This window comes from Schistosoma haematobium, chromosome 6 (genome assembly GCF_000699445.3).
Source record: "Schistosoma haematobium chromosome 6, whole genome shotgun sequence".
Lineage (NCBI taxonomy): Eukaryota > Metazoa > Platyhelminthes > Trematoda > Strigeidida > Schistosomatidae > Schistosoma > Schistosoma haematobium.
The window spans coordinates 16,527,924-16,539,957 of NC_067201.1; the positions used below are offsets into that span (position 1 = coordinate 16,527,924).

Here is a 12,034-nt window from a genome sequence, read left to right on the forward strand (position 1 = left end):
ATGTCTTCTTTGTGTCTATGAAACAAGCGTTTAAGCTGTATCCATTTTCCATAAAATTCAGTGCATTTATATGGAACCAGTAACTTTTTAATTGAAATGTTTGTTAAATGCTAACTTAACCAGACGGAGCTTTGTGTTCTTGGTCACATCTCTTTGGAGCATTGATTGCTTATTGTCAAACTGTTGTGTGAGTAATACTGAGATTAAGCATATACTGCTTTCCAGGAACGCTAAATCCTCCAGTAAAGCTGTAATTCGTCATCAGCTCTAATTAAGATAAGCCAACCACACCATGACTTCATCTACTTTGACGTCCCATACCATCTAGCACTCTAGTTGGTTGACGAAAAGCAATAGAAAGCTAAACGTTAGGGTTTGGTGTATGACATCGTTGACTTGTTGATCTAAGCTATTATATGAGGTTCAGACCTTTTATTTAAGATCCGCTAATTAGTTGTAACCCATTGTTGAAGAATTTAGGCGACCTGGCTCAAATTCTATCACAGTGACATGAATGGATTCATTGTTCTTATTCCCTTGGGTTTTAGGATTCAATGTCGTTTTTTACTCTTCAATATCAGTTTTTTTAGTTCCAAAACCTGTCGTGAGTTCAGAGCAACTTCTAACGAAGATAAAACACCAAAAAGGATTGGACCACTTCTAACCATATTTTCTGTGTTCAGTTTTTCGTTACTATCATTATTATGACCTCACTTTGTAGTCAATTTTCTGTACCAATATGACATGATGACATGAGTGAATGCATATTGTCGGCGGCTTTACGTTATTTTTAATTAAATGATTAGGACAGTGATATATTTCCACACATATAATCGGCTTTCCGCTCTTTTAAGTATTTCGTTATGATATAGGCTTAGCTTGTTAATTAATAACAAATTTTCTCGTTTGTTGCAAACTTAAATATAGGAAGTATTATTACTAAAACAAATATTTAGTCTGGTTTTTTCTTTTTTGAATTTTAAAGTCAATCCAGATTGGCAAAAACTCAATGAGTCGTACAGAACTAATAGCTCCGTAAAGTCGTTTGTTAATCTTAAACAATACTATGATCGTCTTATAACCTTACCATCAGTTCGGAAACTTAGAACAGAAATCTATGAATCACGGCTCCAGCCAAAAAGCGTTTCAGTTAACTCAGAACCATCTAGTAATGCTGTTGGTAAAACTCATGCATCTGATATGTTATTTGAAATGGGAGGAAAGTTCGGTGAACTCCCTGGTGCGAAAGTTGGGGAGGTAGTTGTTCGTTTTCCTCCGGAAGCTAGTGGATATTTACATATTGGACATGCTAAAGCAGCGCTTCTAAATCAACACTATAGAGTAAGAAATTCTGTTTATTGTTCATTTTTTAAAAGATTGTTTAGCTGATAGGAATATTAACCCAGTTATATAAATAATTTATTCTCGAATGCAAGCTTTTAATCCTCCGATAACGATACTTAATATTATTTAGAATCGATAGGCCGGAAAAGTCAAGTGACAATTTTAACCTTTTTATAAGAACTTTCTTCGGATTGCTACTGTCTGCTTCACTCAACATGTCTTTCTACATTTTGATCCAATAACCCATCTTTAGTATTCATCTTTTGTCTGAGTTATTAATTAGTTTTTGAGTTCAACCCTTAACTAACCCTCACAATATCCATTTGATCATAGGTGTCTTCGAAGCATTGCTTGTATATCCTGAGGCCACCGAGTAAGTGATGTAGTTGTTAGGAAACGGGTACCAGGTAAGGATGGCAAATCAATTGATGAAGTAGTGAAACTTCATCAGTTGAGATGGCTTGGACATGTGTTACGTATGCCCAACCACCGACACCTCCTCACGTGCGATGTTTTATGGTGTAGGAGTAGGTTGGAAGAAAGCTAGAGGCGGCCAGACCAAAACGTAGCACAAATCCATGAAGTCACTGACAAATGGACTTAGCCATGTCAATAGGTGCAGACTACCTGGTTGGGATTCACGAGACGATAGCAACCGATGGTTAGACACCTTGAATGACATGGCTCAAAATCGTTTGCAGTGTCGCAGGTGCATCCACTCTTTGTGTTCTCTCAAATTCTGATCTTCTGGATCCTTCATGTCCCCTATTTTTTCTTTTTCCAAATTTATTTCACTGGATTTTACTCCTTGAATAACATCTTCAAACCCTAATGTTTCCGATTAGTGCTTATAATTTTACTACCTCTATCACTATGGGATTAGAATCAACAACTGCATCTCCATGCTAATGTGGTATGGCAACTCGAATCGATGTACGTACGTACGTAAGTTCTACGTTGTTACTGACTGGCTGACTGACTCACAATAGTCATAGTTCTATAACCTTGTGAAAAGTTGGGGTATATTCTGATGTAAAGTAAGGTTCTAGTGTATCTCCTGTGTATGTACTTTTATTGTTTTCTTTCCAGGATATTTTCAAAGGTCGTTTGATATTACGTTTTGATGATACTAACCCTGATAAAGAAAAAGAATACTTTGAAAAGTCGATTCTTTCAGATCTTCCTCGAATCGGTGTCACATGGGATACCATATCGTCAACTTCTGATCATTTTGACGAGATGTTAAAACTGTGTGAACAACTAATCAAGGAAGGCAAAGCATATGTTGATAACACAGACATGGAAACTATTCGTGTACAGAGGGAAGCACGCCAAATGTCTGCTTGTAGAGATAATTGTAAGAGTAATCTCTTTGAATTCTTTTAAAGTCTCTGTAAAAGTATATTGCCCAAATTGTTTCCAGCAATCTAGTTTTATACATAGTAGTAGTAGCTATACAAACATCAGCCAAAGTTTTGTTTACTAACAGTATTTATAACTGATTTACTAGGTAATCTAACTTTTTTGATCAAGTTTCAGTTTTCTGACTATTGACTACAGTAAATTTCGTTTTCTCCACATAAAGATCACTTTCAATGTGGTAAAACGAGTTAAACGTAGTATGATAAATTTGGACGACAACTTAGGTGCGCCGTCACGTAGTGCATGTGGGTAATTTCCATTGGCTGGTTTTCACCATTGTTTTCTTTCATCACATTAGTTTTAGGTGGAATCAGTTTGCTGAATTATTTTCCTGTTGTATCCCTAAACGTGTGTAGTTTCGAAAAGGTCGGCAATACACATCTCATTGTACGCCATTCACCATAACTTGTTCCACGTGAAAATCTACTTCAACTGTGCATAATAATTTGTACTGTTCGATTTAAAATAATTAGTTTCATGTTGAAAACGATCATTTGAAAAGACTATTGTTTCTCGTTTAAGGTGCTTTGTCTTCGAGTGCCACTCATCCTATGTAAATTAGGAGTAAATAAACACTGCCGCTCAAACACACAAATAGGGAAAACATGACATGGGTATTTAGTAAATCTTAGTTCATTTTTCTAGGTACTTCAGTCGCTTATATCCAGTCTGATCTTCGTAACTTGTGTTTCATGTGATTAACTACTTGACTACTTTTCTGATTGAAATCTGCCGGTTTGGTTTATTTAGCTATAGCCCAATCTAAGTTTTAAAAATTTTACTTTCTGTCCTGTAATTTATCACTTAGCTATCGAACAAAATTTGGCTTGGTGGGAAGAAATGAAAAAGGGAACTGAACAAGGACTAAAATGTTGTGTACGTGCTAAAATTGATATGTCTTCTAATAACGGTGCTTTGCGTGATCCTACAATATATCGTTGTAAAATAGAACCCCATGTTCGGACAGGTTCTAAATATAAGTAAGCTAATATATAAACGTGTCTACGTCACTTTTAAAATACGGTTTTCTATATTTTCGTCTTAGGTGTAGTGTTGCTTTCTGTAAGCATTTCATCATAGTATAAAATAATTTCCATCTGGTGGTTAAATATTTAAAAAATTGTCTATTTCGTAGACAGTGCACTTGTATGCATGTTGACTGTATCAATTTATATGTAGTCTGTGTGATATCGAACGACGTTACCATCTTTCTTAGGACTATAATGTGTAAGATAAGTAATCAGTATAAGGAATGTAGTTATTTAATACGAATAAGAGTATAAAGCATTCTGCAGTATTGTTAAATTTACGACTAGAACTACTGTTGTGATGTATTATAGTTGACAAAAAGGATAAGTATTATGAAGCACAGACTAATCCCTCACAACAGTTAAAATGGTCATTGTCCTTTAGAACCATATCGCTTTCATCAGGGCCCATAATAACATATTATTTGTTCGTTAAAATTTGTTTCATGTATTAAAACATTCAGAGAATACTTCATTATCACATTTATTTGACGAAACTAGATTAGTGAAAGTGATTGTATGGTATTGTTTGTGTATATGCAAATTATTTGTCGAGAATCGAATTTCTTCCAGTATTTAATGCTAAAGATTTTCAATAAAATCAGTATTTCAGATTTTTGAATGAACGACAGCTATCCTAATGAAAGTAATATAGTTTTCCTTACGAAGTAAGCTAATGATAAGTGAGATAGTGTTTGATACATCAAGCTGTTATGAAATCTAGTGGATTCAATTCTTACCATCCTTGTAGTCTGAAGTCTTCAGAAGTTCGACTCAGTAGTTATTTTCATTTGTTCGCATTGAACGTATCCAGATTTATGGGTATGTTTCACATTGGCTTTAAATCACATGTTGATAATCATCACAGAAAAAACGGATAAAATATTTTATTGTTACCTGTTATTCTTTCCTTCAAAAGAGTGTATCCGTTGTATGATTTTGCTTGCCCAATAGTGGATAGTATTGAAGGCGTAACCCACGCTTTACGAACATCTGAATATAATGATAGAAATGAACAGTATGCATGGATATGTAAAAGTTTAGGTAAGCTAACAACTTTTTTTCTAAAAGAAAACTAATAAAACTTTTCTTGCTCATTGAATAATTTTATCCCCTTCAAAAGACTTCTAATTTATGCCAATGCACAGTTTGTATTTTTATTTTCACTGCTTAAATCATCTATAGAAGTCTTCAGAACTTGGACTTAATGTCAGTCAACCGAGTCGTTTAGATACAAAAGCAAGTTTATAGATTTTCGTAATAAATTCACCTTATAACCACAATACCATACATTTTATGGTAAAAAGGACTTTGAGGTTAGAAAGAAGGTAGGATTAGCAAACCAAAACCATGACGTTAATCTATGAAGTCATTGATCTGAATCATGTTGATAAATACGAACTACTCGGTTAGAGTTAGGGTGATTGCCATGGGCGAATTGGCTGAGAAGCAATCGCAACGGCACCGATGCATTCACTCCCTAATTATGCGTTTCAAAATTGTTTTATGCTCTTCACTCATTCTTCCTGGAATCATATTTCGTGTCTAATTTTGTCTACTATCATTGATACTGTTACTTATATTTCTTTGGTATTCATTTCGATAATTTCATTCCTTTGTACTGATGTTGGTAGATGCAGACTACTTGGTTGGGGTCCGCGTGACTATCGTAACCAATGGTTGGAGACTCTTGGTGACATGGCTCAGAATCGATCACAATGGCGTCAGTGTATACACTCTCTATCTTCTCTTAAACTAAGAGATTAAAATTGCTTCATATCTTTCTTTCTACGAACTAATTCTTTCTTCCTGTACTATATCCTTATATGCAATCTTTATTTTTTATATCACCACCACTGAATTGACCACTTCTATGAATCCGGTGTTCATCTTGTTATGTTAATGAGGTATGGCAACTTGGACCGATGCATATATGTGCCTGGTCCTACGTTGTAGCTGACTGACTGACTTGTACTGATGTAGTGCAGTAACGTAGGGATACATAAGCTTATGTCGGGTCCCACGCTTATCGCCGATTGACCGACTGACTGACATTGTGATGATGATTTGATTCGATTAATTAATTGAACCGGTATAGCATAATTTCATACCAGTTTGTGTCGTAATTATTTAAGTGGTACTATTTTATGTAACTATTGGATAAATCAATATGGAAGCAAATTATAGACTGGAATTGCATATTAAAAATCAAAAACAAAACAATATGCAACCTAGTGTTGAAATAGTCCATATAATGACTAATTACCATAATGGCCTTCATTATATCTGACAAACAACCACTTTTGTGATGTAATTTGCTGCAGCACATCGTATTATTCCATAAGTTTGTATGATATTTGCTGTTAAATATATTAATAACTTTTAGCTCTGTTTTGATCCAATGCTAGGTATACGTTGTCCAATTGTGATCGACTACAGTCGTCTTGCTCTACAAAATACAGTCCTGTCAAAACGTAAACTCGCATGGTTTGTAGAAGAAGGAATTGTTGATGGATGGGATGATCCAAGAATGCCTACAGTTTCTGGTATTCTTCGTCGTGGTATGACCGCTGAAGGATTACGTCAATTTATTTTGGCCCAAGGGTCTAGTCGATCTTCTGCTTTGATGGAATGGGATAAAATCTGGTCATTTAATAAGAAAATAATTGAGCCTGTAGCGCCAAGAACTACCGCTCTCTTACTGGACTCTTCATATATGGGTCATAATGGTACACCTCCTGGTCTAGTTCGTGTTCACGTTCATGGCCAAACCGGCTATACTGAGAAAAAGGTCAGTTGTGTTGACGATTCATGAAACTTCAGCCTTTGTAGTGTTATCTTAGATTATGTGGTTTGGGCACTGCATTCCCACTCATTAGATCCCGAATCCACACTCTTTATTTACAGTGGTTTGAGTAACCTTGAATAAAAATCTGTATGTAATTGGCTATTTGCAGTAAAACTCCATACGAAGTTCTATAAAACCTGATACTATTGCTTCGTCAGTCAGTCAGTCAGCTACAACGTAGGACCAGGCACATGTATGCATCGGCCCAGGTTGCCATACCTCATTAGCACAGCAAGATGAACACCGGATTCATAGGAGTGGTTAGGTCAAAGGTGGTAATATATAGGAGAAAGATTGCAATAAGGATATAGTATAGGAAGAAAGAATTAGTTCGTAGAAAGAAAGATGTGAAGCAATTTTAATCTCTTAGTTTAAGAGAAGATAGAGAGTGTATACACCGACGCCATTGTGATCGATTCTGAGACATGTCACCAAGGGTCTCCAACCATTGGTTACGAAAGTCACGCGGACCCCAACCAAGTAGTCTGCATCTACCAACATGGCTCAGACTAGAAGTTAGTGACTTCAGGCACTGATGCCACGTTTTGGTTTGGCCGCCCCTAACTTTCTTCCAACCATCCCCTACACCGGTTAGCATTGCACGTCGCGGTAATCGGTGTTCAGGCATACGTAATACGTGGCCCAACCATCTCAGTCGATGAAGATTCATAACCTCATCAACTGATTTACCATCATTCCCTAATACCCTGCGTCTAACCTCACTATTACTTACCCGGTGATCCCAGCAGATGCCAGCAATATTTCTAAGGCATCTGTGGTCAAATACTAGTAGCTTATGGGTGTCTTCTACTCTTAAGGGCCATGTTTCGCTGCCGTAAATTAAAACAGAACGAACAGCCGCGCAGTATACTCGTCCTTTTATTGATAGACGGATATCTCGCCTCCGCCAAAGGTGACATAAGTTGGCAAAAGCCAAGCGAGCTTTTCGAATCCGTGCTGAGATTTCGTCAGACACTAACCCATTAGGGCTGATCAGACTTCCAAGATAAGTGAAGTTGTCAACGCTTTCGACTACTTCACTCCCTATCCTTAGTTCAGGTGTTGACGCAGACCAGTCCTGAAGCAGCAGCTTGCATTTAGAGGGAGAGAAGCGCATTCCAATCATTCTGGCATTGTTGCTTAGTGCTACCAAAAGACTCTGCATTGTATCAGCGTCTTCACCAAACAGGACTATGTCATCTGAGTATTCTAAGTCGATAAGTGGACCTCCTGAAAGGAGATCAATACCCGAGAATTCAGTCGACGAGAGTGTTATTTCCATCAATAGGTGTATGATGAAGTTAAACAAAAATGGAGAAAGTGGGCAACCTTGACGGACACCACTTGAGGTTGCAAAAGTAGATGACAGTTCGCCATAAGCCCTGACTCGACTAGTAGTGTTCGAGTAAAGAGCCTTCAAAAGGTTTATGTACTTCTGAGGTACGCCTTTCAATGACAGACACTGCCACAGAGTCTCGCGGTCTACAGAGTCAAATGCTGCTTTTAAGTCAAGAAAGACCATCATCGTCGGACGCCGATAGGTATGCCTGTGTTCTAGAACCTGACGAATGGTGAATATGTGGTCGATGCAGCCACGACCAGGTCTAAAGCCAGCTTGGTTCTCTCGTGTTTGTAGTTCACGAGTCTTAGTTAGGCGTTTGATAATTATCGAGGCCAGTATTTTAGATACTATGTTTGTTAAACTAATCCCTCTGTGGTTGTCACAGGATGATTTTGACCCTTTCTTATATATTGGGACGATAAGTGATTGTGACCAGTTAGATGGAATAACGTCTAACTCCCAGATTTTAGCTAAAATATTAGTCAACCTAATCGCTAAAATTGGACCACCATCCTTAAAGACCTCTGGAGCCAATCCATCTGGACCAGCTGCCCTTCCTCGTTTCAGATTAACTATAGCCTTCTCAACTTCAGCAAGAGTTGGGGGACCTACTTCAATGTTCCATTCACTTTGTCTGGGAATGGAGGGTAGTTGTAGAGTAGCTGAAGGCCAGCTGAACTGTTCTCTAAAATGTTCCTCCCATCGTTCTAAACGTCTGGACTGGGAGCAGATGAGAGTATCATCTTTTTCCGAAATAATCTCACTTACACTTGACTTATTAATTCCAGTTTCTTTTATTAGTCTGTAAAGCTGTCTTGTGTTCCCTATAGTCGCCGCCTTTTCCATCTCTTTTGCTTTCGTTGCCCACCACTGCTCACGGTCGTTTCTTAGACTTTTTCTTAACCTAGATCTGATTTGTTTACGCTCTTCATCATGTTCAGAACCTGATGGGACGAGTTTGCGAGAATCCATCAGTGTGACAGACCTTGAAGAAATCCACTGGTTCCTTGTAACTCTGTGGTTTAAGTCACTAATAGATGTCACTGCTGTTTCCACAGCTGATTGTATGCCCTTCCAAGCAACATCTGGGTCAGCCTCGTCTTCACAACTACCTAAGTGTGACCTCAGTTGTTCCTGGAACCTACTTTTGGTTTTCTCGTTACTCAACTCAGTTCTAACGGGTCTTTTAATGTGGCTTTTTGCGTCCAGTGAGGCGCAAGCAGATGCGTGCCCGTATTAGGGCATGGTCGGAGTCCAAGCAGGTACTCCAGAATGAGCGACAATCTTCTACCGACCCTCTCCAACGATGACTGATGGCAATATGGTCTATTTGAGTCCATCGTTGGTTTGGTGTAGGGGTCGCCACGTTAGACGATGTCTCTCCTTATGCTTAAAATTTGTGTTTGCTAAAAATAAACGATTGTCTGAGCATAGCTGCAGCAGACGATCACCATTATCTGTTCGCTGTGTCGGAATACTAAAATATCCACCTAAATGCCTTTCTGTTTGGTTTAAACTGCCTATCTGAGCATTAAAATCACCTGCTATGAGTACTATGTCTGAGCGTTTAGCTTTCTGAAGAAGTTCGGACAGCTTTCTGTAAAATTCATCTTTCACTTCATCTGAGCTGCAGTCAGTGGGAGCGTAGGCAGAAACGACGAAAAGGCAACGACGTGTGTCCCTATCCTTCCGAGTTCTTACGTAGCCGTTCAGCCGAACAGCACATAGACGACTGTTGACGGGGATCCACTCTAGCAGTGCTTGTTCGGCCCTCATGCTTAGTGCTATGCCTACACCTGCCAGTCCACGAGAACTTGCCATCGGGTCACCAGACACACGAAGGGTGTATCTCGTTGGCTCTCCGTCTTGCCGAGGTGAGGTCAAGTGAATGACCACACTGGAATCCTGTATGCGTGTTTCGGAGACACAGCATACATCAATGGAAAGAGACTCTAGGGTTTTAGCCAAGGAAGCCTGCTGACCGATTTGACATAGGGTGCGTACGTTGAAGGCTCCAATGTGTAGTTTGGAGCGAGGTTTCAGTAGACCTGGGACAGTGTTTTGCGCACTAGAATCGTTGGCTACGGTGACACTTGAGGTGGAAGCCGAGAGAGGAAATATAGAGTTGAAAGTCGATGTAGGAGGAATAATAGGAATTGAAGAGGGAGGTTGATTATGAATACAGTGGTCTTGAGTGCTGTTAGAAGTATGAGGGCGGTTATCACTTCCCGGTTGCCCACACCGTGGAAGGGTTGTTCTGGAGGTACCTGAAAAGGAAATTGGATTAAAGGTGGTCTTAGTGAACTGAGAGCGTGACCGCAGTGCCCAAGGGACAGCTGCTTGAGGTCGGTCACACACGACCTTGTTATAGGTAATTTTTGTGTTAGCTCCGTACTTATTGAGACCTTACCGCCGGAGACGGATATCCGTGGGATAAGGCGAGGTGTGCATTTTTAGGGTCGACCTTTTCTAACCCCATCCCTCCTTGTGGGAAGGCAGCATCGCTGTCATGCTGGTTGTCTGAAGGAAACACCTTACTGCTGTCACACCTCTGTACAGTCAGCAGTACGACTTCGCCTTCGGACCTTGGGTTTGTTGCTTTTAGTCTTACCGCTCTTCAACCGACCTGTCTGACATGGTAGGACCTTGAGGAACGGTTGTTCCAGCCAGTATAGCTCGGTTGCTTCATCACGATAGGCAAGCCCGACCACCACGTCAAGGTAGCAACAACGGTCGGGGTATTGCTTCGTATTAAGTAAGCATCCACTTTTACGGCGTCCATATAACAATGAACACTTAGTTTACTGATCATAGAGTTATCAAAACTTCAGGTTTTTAAAAAACTGTTTCAACTCATTAAATATTTTGAGGTACAAGACTTTTTTCAAAATTAAAATTTCAGGTACAAATCCACCCGAAAAACGAATCACTTGGATACCGTTCAATCTTACTTGGTCCAGAAGTGTTTGTTGAGCAAGCCGATGCATTATGTTTTAAAAAAGGTGAGAATGTAACCTTCATCAATTGGGGTAATCTTCGGATAATGGATATACATAAACAAGGCCAATTAATAGTATCCATTGATGCTTGCCTTAATTTGGAAGATACTGTAAGTTATATTATATAATATGTATAATTAAACTCTTATGTGGATAATTCATCAACATTTCTCATGTAGTACCGATCGAATGTTCAGTAATGCTGATGAGTTTCATACTAGAAAGAAACGTCTGTCTAGTACTTCTATGTTTTCAGTAGTGGTCTATCCAAAATCGGTTCCTAATTTAAACGGAGAATTCTACAATCTCCACAAGATTAAAACTTTGATGGTACAAGACTGAGTACAGGCGAATCCCTATATGTTTGCTTATCTTTTGATTACAACCAGATGTTCTGTGACCAACGTTAAAGATATCTTTTAAAACGCTTCCGTAAACTTAACTATACTCCACTATAATTAATGAACTCATTGTGAATTGACACTGCAATTGAATTACAATACCTATTAGTGAGCTTCGTTAATGTTTTGATGAACTAATTGTTGACTGATCTCGAACTCAGTAGGAACCATTTTTAAAAATATATATTCTGTCTTAGATGGCTTCAAAATTTTAGTAATGTAGGTACAAGAAAATTACTCAAGTATATAGACATCCACTTTTAACTTTTTATTTTAAGATTGAGTAAAGTCATTTATTTAAATACATCCAGAAGTGTAGGGTTGATTATGTTCATCCTCTACCATCAATAAAGCATTCACACATACATACTACATTGCATATATGTATCTTTCCTGCTTTTCACATTAATATGTTTGTTATTTGTGTTCTATTTAAAAGGATTACAAGAAAACACTCAAAATCACTTGGCTAGCAGATCCTAAAGATTCTCACCTTCCATTAATTCCAGTCAGTTGTCTAACATATGATAATCTTTTAAATAAAGCAATTTTGGGCAAAGATGATGACTTCAAATTATATGTTAATAAATATTCAAAGGTAAGTAACTTCTTTAAAAAATATTCTTTGTTATTTCAACCGCATTAAACTA

At 38.3% G+C, this 12,034-nt stretch overlaps 1 protein-coding gene across 2 annotated transcripts in view; it reads left to right on the forward strand.

Moving 5' to 3' along the window:
• The window catches only part of EPRS1_1 (Bifunctional glutamate/proline--tRNA ligase), a 38,911-nt gene that overhangs the window by 5,840 nt on the left and 21,037 nt on the right, over positions 1–12,034 (forward strand). For both annotated transcript variants that reach the window (XM_051216984.1, XM_051216985.1), the window contains exons 5-11: positions 986–1,341; positions 2,434–2,701; positions 3,575–3,746; positions 4,714–4,838; positions 6,203–6,585; positions 10,887–11,093; positions 11,824–11,982. In XM_051216984.1, the coding sequence (XP_051065612.1) occupies positions 1,213–1,341; positions 2,434–2,701; positions 3,575–3,746; positions 4,714–4,838; positions 6,203–6,585; positions 10,887–11,093; positions 11,824–11,982 (1,443 nt within the window). In that variant the 5' untranslated portion in view covers positions 986–1,212. The remainder of the gene's footprint in view (positions 1–985; positions 1,342–2,433; positions 2,702–3,574; positions 3,747–4,713; positions 4,839–6,202; positions 6,586–10,886; positions 11,094–11,823; positions 11,983–12,034) is intronic.